The sequence below is a fragment of the Adiantum capillus-veneris genome, chromosome 3, assembly GCF_014529385.1.
Source record: "Adiantum capillus-veneris isolate H3 chromosome 3, ASM1452938v2, whole genome shotgun sequence".
In the NCBI taxonomy this organism is placed as follows: Eukaryota; Viridiplantae; Streptophyta; class Polypodiopsida; order Polypodiales; family Pteridaceae; genus Adiantum; species Adiantum capillus-veneris.
In genome coordinates, this window is record NC_140933.1 from 21,500,950 (window position 1) to 21,518,576 (window position 17,627).

Here is a 17,627-nt window from a genome sequence, read left to right on the forward strand (position 1 = left end):
ATCTATTAAAGGATCCAAGAACCTGCTTGATTATAGCCGTGTCAAACTTAATTCTTGTGGCTTGCACTACCACATGCAAATCCCATAGTTGTAGCAACGCCTCTGCTTGCTCGGTAAACACATACCGTTGTATCTTACTATGGGGAATAAGTGGTATGAAGCTTTAGTAGCGACAATAAGTGTCGAGGTTTCCTCTATGGTTTCCTGCATCTTCTCCGACATTTTCTTCCTAACTATGTACTGTGAAGACGATGAATCAATAGAAGAAGAAGACTTACTTGAATATTCAAATTCGAATACAGGTGTGGCTAGTAAAGACAGACAGCAATCGACAGATGCGTCGGATGAAGAAGTTTGTGGTTGTAGTGAAGAAGCTTCAGAGCTTGGCGATGGCGAATGTGTAACAGCAGGCAAACGTCGCGCAGGAGACTTATAAAGAAAAATGCATACTCGCCTTACTAATATGCATGTTCGCACCATAAAAGCTCCACTACTTACCGTTCCTAGAGTCTTGTGCACCGTCAATGACGTGGCATACATGCATTGGCATTATAATACTCTCCATGTTCCTTGAAATGATTATCATAGACAGTCCCACTGGCCCTTTTCCCCATAAAAACTGATACTGGCTCTGACACTTTACTGGTTCTACTACTGACATGGATTTGTTGTGTTGAGACTTTTCTGACCCTTTGACTGGCTCTGGTACTGGTTGTACGTGAAAAAGGCTTAACATAACTGATTCTGAATTTTCCTGGCCTTCTGTTCCCAGAATACCAGTATCATTATCCATGGAAGTCTCTTTGTCATTCGAATAATATAGCTTGACTTTGGCCCCATTATAAACACTGACAGCAGTAATCCAGATAAATCTTTCAACCCTATTGTGTCATTGGAAAATACCCAATCGACTTCATATGGACCGGTCCAAGCTATCTTTAAGTTTGGTTTCTTAGGACCCAGTTTAGATTGATAGAGCAGAATCAAATCTCCTTTTTGAAACTCCCTAAATTTGATTCGTCTATCGTATCAGTGTTCCCTTCTTTGTTGAACGATTTCCTGTTCCAGCATAGCTCTTTGTTTTAACTCATCCAACTGTGTTAACTCCTCCAGTCTCCGCTTAATCTTGTGATTAAAATCCAATCCATACTCTACTTCCATCCTGAGACTGGAAATTACAAATTCCATAGGCACGACAGCTTCAGTGCCATACACCATTATAAATGGTGTTAGTCCAGTGGTGACCTTATAAGCTGCCACTAATGTGGCTCCTTCTACACAATCTGGTGAGAATAGTCTTGATAGTTTTGTTACTGCTCTTTGCTTGCCCATTGCATCTAGGATAATATGGTGTTGATTTCCGATGCTTTACTGAGAGCATTTCCATTAGAATGTCCATAGTATTATTTATAAAGTGTGTTCCTTGATCAGATACAATCTCCACAGGATATCCATATCGGCAGATAATATTTTCAAATAAGAATACAGCTGTAGACTTCACGGTGTTGTCGGGAAGAGCCTTAGCTTCCACCCATTTGGTGACATAACAAGTGGCCATCTATATATACTGCTTCTTCCTTGGAGTAATTTACTTGAATGGACCCATGAAATCCATACCCCATTTCATAAATACTCCCAGTGTGGCTGGACGGGAGTTAGGGGAGTCATATCTGTTGTTGTGGGTCTGCCCATCCTCTGACATATATCACATGTTTTACAAAAGCTTCTAACATCAGATATTAAAGTTCGCCACCACAATCAAGCCTGCAAAATCTTCTTGTAAGTAATATCAATGGAGAAATGTCCTCCAGAATCCCCATCATGTGCCTCTTAAATAACTTGCATTCTCCCTTCCATAGTCACACATCTTCAAAGAACCCCATCTACTCCCAATGATGGTGAACTTCAGACTCTTAATAATCAGAGCCTTCTTCTGACTCTGAGTCCAGTTTTTATGGAATCCTCCCTTAGAAAGGAATTGATATACATCATACAATTCTGGATCAGTTGTTTCCTCAGCTATCATCCAAAACACTTCTGCATCCACTGGCTCATCTCTCAAGGATGCCTCAGAGTAGCCATCCGCACTCCCGGACAAGAAATCAGCACCACAATGGGTTTTACCGAGCTTATGAAAAATGCGAAATTCAAATTTCATGAGGAACATCATCCATCTTATCAGTCTGTCTTGAATAATGACTTTGTTGATAAAAAATAATAATGCTTGATGATCCACGTAAAAGTGAAATAGCTTGCCCAGCAAATAATGTCAAAATTTAGTAGGGCTTCTCTTTCAGTAGTTGTATATCCTTGTTCAACCTCACTGAATCTCTGGCTGGAAAAATATACTGGATAATCAGTCCTCCCTTCTGGCTGAGCTAATATTGCTCCCATCGTCAGTCCTGAAGCATCTACATGTACATGGAAATGACCTCCCAATTCGGTTGTCGAAGTATTAACTTACTGATAATAGCATTTTTCAACCTCTGAAAGCTCTCCTCACATTCAGCAGTCCAATTGAACTTGCTGCTCTTCTTTGTGAGCTTATACAAAGGTAATGCCTAGGAAGCAAACTTATGCACAGATCTTCTGTAGATCCCAAGAAAGAACTTAGCTCTGATGCATTGCGGGGCACCTTGGCCTGTTGGACACACTGAATCTTGTCATTGGCCATTTCTATACCATTTTTGGACACTACATGTCCCAGTAGTTGTCCTTTCCAGACCAAGAAAACAGATTTGAATGGATTTAAACAGATCCTCTTTTCCTGACAACGCTAGAAAACCATTTCCAAAAAAAGTAAATGCTTATCCTCTACTGAATATACAGTGAAGTCATCCATAAATATGGCAAGGAATCGGTGGAGAAATTCACTAAATATTTCCATCATACATCGTTGAAAAGTCGTTGGAGCATTGCAAAGACCAAACGGCATAACCAGATACATGAATGCTCCCCACTCAGTAATAAAAATAGTTTTACTCCGGTCCTCATGAGCAATCCATAACTGGTTATAACCACTATAAACATCCATAAAGATATACATCTCATAACCTGCAATTTCGTCAAGCAGCATGCCCATAAAGGGTAATGGAAAGGGATCCTTGATGGTCTGAGCATTCAGCTTTTGATAATCCACACAGACTCTAAGCTTTCCATTCTTCTTAGGTACCACCACAATTGGGAAATAACCAATCACTACTAGCTACTTCAGTAGTGAATCCAGGCTTCAGAAGGTTATTGATTTCTTCCTTGACCTTCTTAGCATAATTTGGATTCATTCAGTATCGTCGCAACCGCACTCCTCTGGCATCTGGTTTCAATGGTATTCGATGTTGACATACCTTTGGATCTACTCCCTTGAGATCAGTATGTTCCCATGCGAACACATATTTGTAGTGATGGAACATGTGTCGGGCCTTCTCTTTCATTATTGGATTCAAATGCTTGTTGACTTTGATTAATCTAGGATTTTTCTCAGAACCTAGATTCCATTCTTTTATTTCTTAATCATCTGGAAGCAACTAGTTAGGCCCACCACCCTTTCTTTTGGTTGACTCCTCCGCATAATCCCAAGACGGATCTTTGAACTTTGAACTGCTATTCTGATTTTAAGTGACTTCTTCAGAGTGTACTTGTTCAGAAGCCGCTGGCATACTGAGATCAACTAGATCTTTTGGCCTTGCAGTTAGCTGAATCCCAGAATTCAGTTCAATGAACTGATCTGAAAATTGCTTCTTTTGCTTTTTCAGCCTGATCTTTGTCTAATAATACCGCGTTTAGATCTATTTCGGCTAGTGGAAAAATATTCATTGCCGTCAGCATCCTCTCAATTTTCTTCACCCTATACTTCTGGCAAAGCTCTTCTGGTCGCAACTCCGTTCTCTAGCTCCAGGTGTTGTTCGTTTGAATCTGAATTCTACTACTAGCACCTTGTATTGTCAAATAGCATAGTCGTGAACAGTTTGTGTTGTTCGCAACCATGGGCGTCCCAGTAGCATCCCATATACGCCTTGCACATCTAGTACTATGAAGCTGGTCTTGAACTTTTCTTTGCCCACCCTTATCTGCATACTCTCTATCATCACAGTTGCCTGCACAACTCGATGATCCACCATTCAAACTTTGAAAGGTGCTGGTTTTAGGTTTGTGATTCCCATTCTTTGTTGAAGGTGTGCCCCCAGGATATTTACTCCTGCTCCTCCATCCAGTATGATACCAGATAGTGGCTCCCACTGTTTCCTAACCTTGTAGTCTACGTGGATCACCGGCACTTCATCATCTTAGACAGCATCCAAATCAACTGCTATGGCTTCTGCTTCAGCCTTTCTTCGTTGTATGATAAATTTCGCTTCTTCAGGTAAAGATTTTCTAATCATCTAGTTCAACTATGAGTTTCTAAATTCTGTCACAAATCTTAACATGAATTTCTTCTCTATGTTGATTAGAGTTATTATCAGAACTTGAGGAATCGAGAGTATCTGCACAGTGCCATTTCTCTATTCTGGTATGTACGGTGCCTCTTTCAGTGTTTCCTGTTACAGTTGTATCTGATCTAACGTTCCCTAATTTCTCCATCAGTCCCTGAACTGCAGCCAACATAGCCTCAGGAATCCCAGACCCTGACTGATCTGGTTGTGCTTTCTAAGAAGACTGGGTTAGTATCTTCTGAAAGACCCGGGCATCAAAACTTTCTGGTTGCTCTGGTAGCTTCTTGGCTAAATCTTCTGTGATCTTAGCCGACAGTTCCCTCTGCTCCTGTCATTTATCAACTACCTTTTCTTTACCCTTTGCCTTCCACACCTCTCTCTGCTGAGCCCATTTGCTACTTTCAGGACTAACTGGTTTTGCCGGTTCATCTGGAATCCTTAATGACCACCCCTTTGCTGCGTATAACTGCTCGTATAGGAACTGGCTCTAGGACCTTTACCTCAGTAGCCGCAGTAGTAGGTTTTTCTGGACATTGAGCCGCAAAATGCCCATAGTTTCCACAAGTATAACAGTTTAGGCTTCGGTTTTGGAAATTACCATGATCTCGGCCCAGGCCAGTACCTCCCTGGTACCTGCCGCGCCCGATACCAGTACCACTGGTACCTGATTTCTCCTCTTGGGTTACACTGGTTGTCTCCACTCTGGTTGGTTCAGCATTGGTAAATGCCACTACAGGCAAATATTTTTCCTTCTTAAAGTGATGAATGTGAATGCTACAATTGTTCCATAAATGACCATATGCTTTGCAATAGGTACACTGTGGACATTCATTGGAAATATGATCTTTAGATTTACACTTTGAACACCAGGTTTCCATTCTTCCAACTGGTTGTCTGATCTGGCTGATTTCAGCAATCTGCCGGGCCGTTTCATCAATCTTTTTGGACCAAGACCTTTTCTTGGCCTTGTCTTTGCTCTTTTCATCTGAGCTGCTTTCAAAGCTACTGGAGGTCTTACTGGAATCATAATTCTCAATAGAAGAACTGCTACTACTAGACCTCTTCTTCTTGTGACTCCTCTCCTTCTTTGCCTGTTGTTCAAGCTTCAGGGCTCGTTGCACCAAATCATTGAATTTATTTGTTGGTGCGGACGCCTCCTGTTCCGTAAGCTTTTTACTATGGAACCCATTTAAAAACCATGCTCGCAACCTCTTTTCTAATGGTGGCTCTTGCAGCTGCCTAGTTAGCTCCTTAATTTTCTCCACATAATTTCTGACTGCTAATTTTCCTTGCTTTATCTTATCCAGTTCGCAAAGGATGTCATCATCATCTCTGTTGTCTGAATATTCCAATCTGAAAGCCTTCAGCAATTTGTTGTATGATCTAAGTTGGCAAGCTGGGTAATGGTAATACCATTTCCTTGCTGCATCCTTTAGTGTGTGAGGAAAGTATTCCCCCCAGTCAACTTCATCAATATTCTTCAACTCGGCACACTGTTGAAAAGCTTGGATATGAACATCTGGATCATCTTTCTTTCCACCTTTGAACACTGGGAAAAGAATTTTCAATGAAGAGGTATAATCATGCCGGTCAACGTCATCTCGGCCTCTTCTGACCTTAGGAACCTGACTCCGTCTTGAAGACTTCTTGTAATGATATGTACCAGCATCCCAATCAATTTCTTCGTCAGTCTCAGTTTTTGTCTCTTCTCTGGCTTTTCTACTGGAACTGTGACAAATACCCTTGCTACCTTTGGCCACAACATCCCTATGTGTGATCCGAGAACTCCTGACCTTGCGTTCTTCCCGCTCAACCCTTCTTCTTTTGGACTAACTGGAGTGCTCAGAGTCCTTGGCCTCATCAGCACGACTGTGCTCCTCCTTAGCCTCAGCCTCAGTCACCGGGTCCTTCTTAGGATCAGTCTCTTTCTGACTCCTCAAGAACAAAGTTAACACGGTGTGACGGTTCACGACCATGACTGGTTTTGCACGCCATCACTACAACGAAAAATTCTAACCGGAAGATAAGAGTTTTCTGGTCAACGAGCAATCAACCCTAACCACCGTGATCGCCAAAATGGAATTGTAGATGATCTCTTCAAATAGCTGATTCCAATGTTTGAATTTAAGGCCAATGGTAAGTCGTCAGTTTAGTTATTGAAACTGGAATAGAGAATGGAAATTGGACTGAAATAGTTATCTAAACTAAAATAGTATAATGAAATGAGAGATCTAGTAGACAACTGGAAAAGTGTTTATAGTTTTAGATTCATAGTTCAGGGACAACTAGTACAAGGTGTAACAAATTGAAGCTCAAATGATTACAGCAATAATGATTACCAGGTGAACTTAAAGGTGAAGAGATTGTAGCACGGAAATACTTGGAAGCTAAAGCCAAAAGAACTAAGAAGCAAGAAACCCAATTACAATGTAATGAGTCCTATTTATACCCTTCTAAAAGTTATTGTAGTAATTGCTGCGGTAATTACTAACGTGTGATTGATCCACCGTTCGGCTTTCCAAGAGACAATTCTCGCCTGCTAGGGCCGTCTTCGCCTTCTACAAGAGGCCAAGTCCATTTTTTGAGATGGGAGCGTGCTCTCGATCCACATGATATTCGCCACATGTGTAGCTATGCACCCTCCCTTTTTGCTATGTAAACTTTGTGCGTCATGGTTCTATCTTGGACCCTTTCTTGTTGTAGAGGTTGATGTAGCCCATTGGGGTTGCATCTTACATGATAAAAAGGATTTAGTTTGTGAGTACAATGCTATCCATCTTTAGCAATGGATTATCTCATTGGAATTGACCACAATGATGTCCTTCATTAAAAAATTCTCCTTTCAGGAGCCAATGCGCATAGTTCCCATACCAAAATGAGCAAAGGCTATCATATTGTGGTGCATAAAGTACAAAATTCAAATCGTGAAATTACTACCAACGTGCATGTTGATGAATTACCAAAGGCGAAGGGCCACCATTAGCAAAATACCTAAAGATAAGCCTTTCTTGCAACTCCGAAATGAGCAAAGGCTATCATGTTGTGGTGCATGAAGTGCAAAATTCAAATTGTGAGGTTATTATCAAAGTGCATGTTGATGAATTACCAAAGGCAAGTTTCCTTGAAGGGCCACCGTTAGGGAAATACCTAAAGAGAGCCTTTCTTGCATGCAACTCATTAGTCGAAAGTATGGTAAAACTGCAGTCCAAAGATAGAAAAGGATGGTAAAACTGTAGTCCAAAGATAGAAAAGCTTTTTCAAGGATATTATTGGTCGGAGCTACAATGATTTCCTTTGCAATGATCCAAGTAGCAATTCAACCAACCTGTAAATGAGATACGAGTTTACAATCCGCAAGTCAACAAGTTGAGACTCTATTTTGTCTTATTAATTAAAACCGACATGTCAAACTCCTTCAAGGGGCAAAGAGCGTCCTCTGAACCAACCACCCACTTTCCCTCGCTAAAGAAATCCTAGATGAACTTGAAACTCTAAACAGACGTGTTTTACCAACAAAAAGAGAAAAATAGGCAAGCCCCATTTTTGCCACTCCGATCTAAACAGCAGACTTCCAGAGACAAGGGATCATATGACTACTTTTTATAGACAGTGCCTCCTCAAGACTACATAGCATCCCAGAAGACGGCTCCATAAAACAATCAGAATATTTTATGTTGCAAAAACCTTCAAAATCTGACTTCAAGTTGATGATGCAAGAGGCTGTATATATTCCTGGCTAACATGAAATAATATTTTCTCCAACTCTTGAATATCAACAGTAATAGGTTGCCGCCTGGCATAATTTTTGCACCACTTGAACGTTAAACAAACATCCCACCCAGCAAGAGAAAAAAGCCACATCAAGAAGTCCCTCCTTGGTTTTTCTCCAAGAATTGCATATACTTCCAAACCAGTAGCATGAGTGACATTTCGCAATGCGTCTGTATAATACAGGTATGGGAAAACCTGCAACAGAAGGTATAATTTTTTAATACTAGTACCACAAAGTCATAACTGAGAAGCAACCACCAAAACGTTCCTCTGCTACCTATTAAAGCATAGAGCAGCACAAAAACTGTAATTAACACAAGTGCATGCACATGTTAAGTCAGGTACTAACGATGAGGCTGAACTAGTAAAATCTTGATTATTGCATCATAAGAAGCATAATACAGATGAGCGTCTATATAATGCAATATAAAAGAATGTACAAGTGCATATTACATAAATAGGAGCCTCAAGCCTGACAACTGCCCAATGATTTTTTTGTAACCTTGCTGTGAGTGTTGATTTTTCAAACAATTGCTTAATAACATGCTGCATTTCAGATACTCGAAAATCACAAAATGGCTGATGACTACTATGTTACATAACTAGAATCTCATAAGCAGACTCCAAAGCCTAGGCTGTAGTCTTCTATAGGCATAGACGAAAATTGTTGCGTCCCCAACAATGAGAAGAAACAAGCCACTAGACTCCATGACTCCGTATGGCATGAGCCAGCATGAAGACAGGCTTGACTGTGCTGAGCTGTAAGTAAAAACCATCCGTAGCGTCTACACTGTAGAGACTAACAAATAGTGGATGTAAGAAAGAGGGCAAACCATAATTAGATAATGCCAAGTGCAAGAACTCATATGGAGTATTAGGTGCCCCAAACTTAGGTCAAAAAATGCAATTTGTTTCATACTGTTCCATACACAAACATCCCCATACGCCTGAAATTTTTGCCATACATGACCGTAAGCGAAAATTTTGTGTTTGGTGGACACTATGGGGCGTGGACTGGTGGTGGGTGGTTTGGAGGTGTGCTGGGTTCTGGTGGGTCTTGCCTCATCCTGTGCTTGTTGTTTACATGTTGAAGAATGTCATAGCCCTGTTGATTACTACTAGGGATGGCTAGAGGCTCTCTCTCTCCCGGATTTTTGGTGCAACGTCAATATGCACTAGGGTGAGCCATGGGCACTGGGGATCTGGAGTCTGAATTGGGAGGTTCTTTGGTGGAGTTTTCAGCCTCCTCGTCAATGTCTAAGTGGCTTGTTTCTGCTTCAGCTCTCGGCTTCCCTACATCCTTTGTCCCTAGCCTTTGATGTATTACCCATCTTTTGCAAACTCACATCACTCGTAGTTTTTCCTTGTGGTTTGTTGTCACTGAATGTTTCGAGGGTTTTTTGACTACTAGTTCCATTTATTTTCTTATGCCTACAGACCCATAACTTGGATATGTAATGAAAAGGGTCAAAGCCCTCCATTATCTGCGAAAGGAAAAGAGAGAGAGAGGGGGGGGGGGGGGGGGGGGGGGGGGGGGGGGGGGGGGGGGGGGGGGGGGGGGGGAGAGAGGAGGGGGGAGGACCTCCACGTGGTGGGCCCTAGGCGCAATGGATTGATTTTCCACTGTAACGAATGGCTCCCCACCTTAAGCAACCACCGTACTTTAAACCATGGTGGTCGCTTAAGGTTTACAAAGCCCCTCTCCTCTCCTATCACATTCTCGCTTCGGGGGAGGACCTCCACGTGGTGGGCCATAGGCGCAGTGGATTGATTTTCCATTGAGACGAACGGCTCCCCACCGTAAGCAGCCACCGTACTTTAAACCATGGTGGTCGCTTAAGGTTTACAAAGCCCCTCTCCCTATCACATTCTCGCTTCCGGAGATGCCGCCTATCATCCATCAACATGAAGCCTGTCACAACCGCTACCTCTATCTACTTGGAGAAGGTTGCTCGCGCGATGTCACCTCCCACACCAGCCATCCTCCTCTTGGTGCCATAGACTCCCTGGAATTTGTTCGAGCGTTTCTCCCTCAATTGGTCCAACTCCTTCATCGATGCCCTAACTCCTTCATCGGCGCCCTGCTAGTTTGGGGTTTGTCGTCTTTTTGCTCCTTTTGTGTGTGTGTGTGTGTGTGTGTGTGTGTGTGTGTGTGTGTGTGTGTGTGTGTGTGTGTGTGTGTGTGTATGAGAGAGAGAGAGAGAGAGAGAGAGAGAGAAAGTGCGAGTGTGTTTTCGTTGCACTCTAAGGACTTGCCTTCGAGGATGTGTGTGAGAGAGAGTGAGTGCGTGTGTGTGCACGTGCCTGGATGTATATCCTTTAAGTTTAATGTTCTTGTTTTTTCCTTTCTATTGCTTTTGTTTTTTGTTTTGTTTTTCCTCGCTCCTCGCTCCTTGCTCTCCCAAGACTCTTCGGTCGGTTTTCACTTGGACACACTTTTCAAAGCCTCTTGCACTGTCTCCCTAGAGTTCCCTGTTCAATTATGGTCTTCAGGAGCTACATTCAGCAAGTGGATTGCTCGCTCTTCTAGATGAAAGCTCCTTGTCCGCTACGGTGCAATGTTTTGTTACTCACCTTGTGTCATCATGCTGAAGTCTCTTGGTGATGTCAGTTGCCTCTTCACCCACACTTTCATCCCCAACTGCTCTCTCCCTTCTCTTCCTCCATTACCTTTTGCTGTAAGATTTTACCAGTCGGCGGGCTTTGCCTGACACCAAGCTTCTGATAGCTGCTCACTATCATCTTCACCGCTGATGGCTTCTGATGGCTCTGGTTCTTGATTTGCATTTGTTGGATGGGCTTTTGGTCAAAGTACCTATCTTTCAGAGACTACTACCATCCTCTCCATTTAGCTTACCAGGGCACCTTTTACTCTCTGTAGGAGAGGTTTTTCACCCTGGCCTTTGTTTGGCTTTACAATTTTCCACTTAATGCCTACAAGGCTGCTATGTAAACAATGATGGACTTGCTGTCTAAATAGTTGCCAAATGGGCGTTCTAAGAGATTTTCAAGTAAGAGAATCAGCCTCTTTTTCTTGCATAGAGAGAGAGAGAGAGAGAGAGAGAGAGAGAGAGAGAGAGAGAGCGAAATAAAATATTATATTAAACGTCTTCAAAAGGCCAAAATGACCTATGAGACCAAACTGATACAATCTTGCTGGATCTAATACAATGTCAAGGTACAAAATATCATGAAAAGGTAAAAAGCAAATGAGAGAAGAAGAAGAAGAAGAAGAGAGAGAGAGAGAGAGAGAGAGAGATGATATATTAATGTCTTCAAAAGGACAAAATGACCAATGCGTTACAAATTGGTGAATCTGATTGGGTGCAAAAAAATGAATCTAGAAGTGCTACTAGTTGGAACTGTGTGGGGTATGTGTGACCACTCATACAATGGGTGCCCAATACAAGAGGGTGATCTCATTGGTGATGAATCCATGCTCATCTAGAGAGAGAGAAAGAGAGAGAGAGAGAGAAGAAGAAGAAGAAGAAGAATGTTTTAACGCCGTAGGAAACTATCCCAAGAAACCTTAAAGATCTATCCGACGAGGAGAGTTGAACTCAAGACTTGTTATTCAAGAGGGAAATAGCATAACCAATCTACGACACTTGGGTGATAGAAAGGTTTTAGCGCGCACGAGAGAGAGAGAGAGAGAGAGAGAGAGAGAGAGAGATGAAATGAAATGAAATGTTATATTAACGTCGTCAAAAGGCCAAAGTGACCTATGAGACCAGAAAGTTACAATGTGTGGATCTGATACAAAGCCAGAGTAACAAGATGACATGACAAAATGACAAAATAAAATACTATGGAATCCTAAACTGCTAGGTGTGAACTAAGCAGCTAAACAGCTAGCTGGAATAGCTAGATCATAGGAGATCCAGCATTGGTCACTGGCGGATCTCATCAATCTCCTCCATGGTCCGTAGTCTGACCGGGCGTCGTGCATGTCGAGCCAAAGTGATCCGAATCCTCTGATGCAGCCTCCGTCGATGTTGTGTAGTCCTCCGCAATCGTGGGCGTCCGGATCTCCCTAGCTCAGTCGCTTGGTCGATCAGTGTGCCTCTGGTGTAAGACGACGAGCTCTGTTGTGGTAGTAACTCCTCCGGGTGTCCAGTGGCAGCTCTAAAGAAGTCGGTGATCTCTCTCTGAGACTGGCTAGCCTCTCCTCTCATCAAGCTCTCTATGTGTCTGCGCAGCTCGAGCAAAAACAAACCCAGGCATCTCTGATCCTCGTACCGCATGACTCTAGAGAATGGTCCAAAGCCCTCTCTGAACAAGCAATGGAAGCGGCCTCGTACCTCGTAGTAGACGGGGCAGTGGCATGTGTAGTGCAACTCTATCTCAGGCTCGATGTCACACAGGGGGCATGTCCAGGCCTCCGCTGGTACTCCGTTGTATCTCCCAGTCTCGATCCGCAGCTGGTGTGAAGATGTGCGTATCGTATCCCATGAGACAAGTGGGTGTCCATGTATCTGGGCCTCGTCACAAAACCATCCTCCGTAAGCTGGAGGAGATGCTCTTTGTAGAAAGCCATCTTCGTGCCCAGCTTATGTGCTGGCTGTATCCATGTAGCTGAGTCAAGTCCTGGCGAATGAGCCTGGTGATCTCGGACTGTGTAAGAGTTAGAGAGGGCACATCCAATGAGTACTAGACGGGAGGCAATCTGTCTATGCTGAACCCATGCGCCTGAAACCATGATGTCATCTCCCCATACCACCATGTTGTATCTCCCTACATGGCTAACTGCCGAGAGGACTCAAGTGCAAGGCATGCATATCTATCTCTAGGAAGTTCCCACATGCGGTGTATGAAGAAGACAGATCTGGTGAGCGCCTCACACCACTAGTAGGAAGGCAGCTAGCTCTGCTCGTATGATAGCACGTGGTACTGAAGCCTTGGCTCTAATGAGCCGCGAGATCATAGAGACCAGAGGCTTCTCCATGTCTCCCCATCCATCACTGCGGCCTGTCCTCCTGTGATGATCCAATGAAGGTCCCCAAATCTCAGCTCCATAAAGCAATGCAGAAGCCACCAAAGTGTCAAAGAGCCAGACCTTCGTCCGAGGCTCCTGAAACTGAACCTGTGAACACATCCTTTCCAATCTACCCAATGCTACATGGGCTCTGGTCAATCTAGTCTCTGCTGCCCTCCTCAATGAAAATGCTGGCCCACTCAAAACCACTCCAAGGTAAGTGTAAGCACATGTATACTCCATCTTCTCCTGGCCGTATGTGAATGCGGGCGCTGACCTCCTGATCCACTATGGGGTGGTATTAAATACCATGACCTTGGTTTTACCAAGGTTGACGGACAAACCACTTTCCTGGGCAAACCTATGCAAAGCATCCAAGTGATGTTGCATCCCCTCCGGAGGGTCGAAGATCAACACAATATCATCAGCATATAACAATAGTGGAATCCATGTCCCTGTCAGTTGTGCACCTCTATAACCATCTCTCTCAATGTAGTCAGAAACCTCATCCACATACATACCAAATAGAGTAGGAGAGAGCGGGCAGCACACACACACACACACAGAGAGAGAGAGAGAGAGAGAGAGAGAGAGAGAGAGATGAAATGAAATGAAATGTTATATTAACGTCTTCAAAAGGCCAAAGTGACTTATGAGACCAGAAAGTTACAATGTCGTGGATCTAATACAAAGTCAGAGTCAGAGTAACAAGATGACAAAAATGAAATGACAAATGTCACAATAAAATACTATGGAATCCTAAACTACTAGGTGTGAACTAAGCAGCTAGCTGGGATAGCTAGATCACAAGAGATCCAGCACAGAGAGAGAGAGAGAGAGAGAGAGAGAGAGAGAGAGAGAGAGAGAGAGAGAGAGATGAAATGAAATGAAATGTTATATTAATGTCTTCAAAAGGCCAAAATGACCTATGAGACCAATTTGTTACAAAATAGTGAATGTGATACCATGTCTAGGTAAAAAAGAACTAGAACAAAGATACTACTACTAGAATCCATCCTCAAAGAGAGAGAGAAATGAAATGAAATGTTATATTAACGTCTTCAAAAGGCCAAAATGACCTATGAGACCATCTTGAGAGAGAGAGAGAGAGAGAGAGAGAACCTCAATGACAACAGTCCCTGGGCGGGCAAATACGAGATTTGTGTTTTGTGAGCCATGGGGAACAATAAGAAGATCCTCCGCAACAACAGTCTGAACCTGGAAAAAGAGCCCAAGAATGTTTGTTAGATCATTAGTACATAAATCTAGGATACAAGCCCGCCTGACAACTAGTTCCTAAAAGAGACCTAAGTTCCTGAATAGAGTTCATATAGAAATGGTTGTTAAGAAACACAGAAGGCACAGTAGAAAACAATGCAGTTTAAAAAGACGATAGCTAAAATAAAGATCAGCAGCCAAAAGACTTTTTTGAACACACGAAAAAAAGTCGGTTGCCTTGAGTATCATGCCTAAACGTTGTCCCAGCATGGAGATTTCCTGCTTATTTAAAAAACACTGCTGCGCAGTTAGCAACTGTCCTGCAAAAAACACCACCAAACTCAGGCCAGTGCAGGTCACCCCTTAGCCTTGTTTTATCTCATCTTGTCAGACAGTCACCATTGGCCATGCTTCTCTTCAAGGGTACCTCATTACTTGGGAAGCATGTTGGTCAGCCACTAGGTAGGATATCTGCGAAGGCTGATACAGCTTCTCGACTAAGTAAACCCAGGACCCAGGTAGCCTGATAATACAATTCATAAGATGGGCGGCGCGGCCGCACACCACCCACCAACAGATGCAGTATGGAACATGTGGTTCAAGCTCACACACACCTTTGAGAGCACATCTAGCAAATCCATCTACTAACTTACAGAGTATTCGCTTGGCTTTACCTTTGTTCTTTTGTAAATTGTATGCTTGGTTCATCCCATAGGTTGTTACCAATATTGTCCATTGACAAGAGGTTCTCTAAAAGCTCTTTCAACTGAGAAAAAGCTCTAAGTAGAGACCATTTTCATAAAACGTTTCATCTTTACACTCTCCTTCTCTGACTCTCTTTTGCCACGATAGTTTGTCAATTAGTCATGTGACATTCAGTACTACATGCAACTGGTTTACCAAAGGGATATTCTACGCTTGCCCGTCTCTTCAGCAGGAAGCAGATGAGGGAACCGGAGCAAACTCCAGAGAGAATAAAGCTGCAAGAAAAACTTGGTAGAGAGGAGAGAGGAGTCCCCCATACACAAACCACACACAAGACAAAACTAAAACAGAAAGCAGATCCTGCTACCACATGAATTGTGTGCATGAGTGATGCTAAGCTTGTTTTGGGTGCATGTGTATGTGTGTTTTTTGCTGTTGCTTCTTATTTTCTTGTGTCTTTTTCATTCCATGGCTTCTTCTGCGATTGTCTATAGATGTTGTCACCCACGTGGCTTACATCATGGATAGTGCTACCTATCCCTAGTACATGTGTCGAGTAGCAATATTGGTCAACTGGACTTTGGCTTCATATGTTAACCAAAACAAAATCCACGCCAACGACGCCACCAAACTACAACTCGGTGAGGCTCTCAATGTAAATGACTTGGGAGTGGCCTGTTGACCAGGTCGGGGGATAAGTCTGCTGTAAGGTTATCGAGGGTGAGTGTAAGCAACTCAAAAGGTAGCAATCCAAACGATCAGGAGTGTAGAACAGCAACTGCACTACAATCCAAGCGAAGCTCCGGGTGACTCCGGATGTAGTCGCGTAATGATGCTTGATCTCCTGCATCTCACGGGTAAACTCTCCAAGAGAGTCCAAAGCACTGAAGTCCCTCTCCAGCCTGTAGATCCAAGCAATGAACATGTCCAAGAAGAGATCCAAGATCCTCTCCCCAAGTCCATGTAGATGCTCCTGTGTAAGCAAGTGATCTGACATGTCGAGGTCAAATGGTAAATGTCTGTCCACCAAAGATGGTGGTGTCTTCTTTGGGAATGTCGTGATCCCATATGCCATGAGCATAGCCATATCTCGTGTGAACTCCTCTTATGAGTGCATAGGTGTGTCCATAGCAAACCACAAGTCACCACCCCCTCTGAAGTGCGCATCCGCAGAATGATGGTTGGAATGAATGGATCTCCCAAGGATCGTACGCCCGTAGCTGATCAAGCCGTTGTCGAAGATACCGCGAACTGCAGCAGTCATTGAGAGACCGCATGGACCACCATCGGATGGTGTCCTGGCAGGAGGTAACTTCATCCTCTATGAAAAACACAAGCCAAGAGGCTGCTGTCCACCGAAAAACACAACTGCGAGGTGATGAAAACGCTGCTGTCTAGAGATTTTCAGCGTGCTCGTACGCTCCCGGCAAGGACTAGAGCGGTGCAAATGGTGTAGGGAGGGTGGGGAATCAATGTCACTGCCCCAGATGGACTGAAAAACAGAGAAAACAGCAAGGGGTAATGGCTGAAATCTGAAGATCTAAGAGGATACGGGGCCGGCAAGGCATCGGATGCCAAGGCCGGTGGGACTGCAAAAACGCAACAACTGTCCAAAAACGCAGATCTGGCTGAAAAACGCAGATGGAGCAAAGGAGGTTTCTGGCGATGAAATGATCCCAGAAGTGAAGCGCTAGCAGCCTGATGCAAAAACCCTGACCTGATCTGCAAAAACACAGGTGGAGGGGGATCCTCCACGACGAAAAACGCATATCTCATCGCGCGCCTGGTTGTTTGCAAAACGCTGGCAGATTTTGCATCAAAACCATATTAACAGAGAATGGCCGTTTTTAGGTCTCCGTTCCGCGTTCCCATTCTAAGTTCCCGTTCCGTGTTTCAAACGTGAGAACTCGTAACAGGGAATGGCATTTTGTGGCAGCTGCCGTTTCGCCTTCCCGGTTCCAGTTTCCCGTTCCTGGTAACTATGATGAAAACACTGGTTATGCTGAACTTGGGAGGAGAACCTGATGCGGAGATGCGTTGTCCCAAGCCATAGAAAGCCGAAGCTGCTGATACCATGTGACAATCCACTATAGACAATCCACTATCCTCCGCAAAGCTATGTAATGCATCCAACTGTTGTTGCATACCCTCCGATGAGTGTTTACCTCCTCATTCATGGGTCCGAGCGTCAGAATATGGTCAAGAGTGGAGAAGTCTCTCCTGAAACTGGCTTGCCGCCCTCACTCTCTGTCCATCTGTTCAACTATTGCTCAAGGATAGAGACATACAGCCGTGTTTATACCAGAGCTAGAGAGGGTTTCCCATAACAAAACAGAGAGCTCTATTAGATGATAATCCCAAAGCTCTTTCCAACAGCAATGAGGTTTGCTCTCAAATATAGAGCACGTGTGCACACACCAAATCACAACAATGAATGTTATGATTTTATATGGAGTAATGACATTGTAATCGTTATTTTGTGAAGAGGTAGACATTAGTGATTGGAGAGTTTCCATCACTAAGACTCA

At 43.5% G+C, this 17,627-nt stretch overlaps 1 protein-coding gene across 2 annotated transcripts in view; it reads right to left on the reverse strand.

Moving 5' to 3' along the window:
- Window positions 1–8,015: 8,015 nt before the first annotated feature.
- Window positions 8,016–17,627, reverse strand: part of LOC147460588 (uncharacterized) — a 49,008-nt gene continuing 39,396 nt past the window's right edge. For both annotated transcript variants that reach the window (XM_086508039.1, XM_086508042.1), the window contains exons 5-6: window positions 14,299–14,394; window positions 8,016–8,396 (exon numbers count right to left, since the gene is read on the reverse strand). In XM_086508039.1, the coding sequence (XP_086364165.1) occupies window positions 8,130–8,396; window positions 14,299–14,394 (363 nt within the window). In that variant the 3' untranslated portion in view covers window positions 8,016–8,129. The remainder of the gene's footprint in view (window positions 8,397–14,298; window positions 14,395–17,627) is intronic.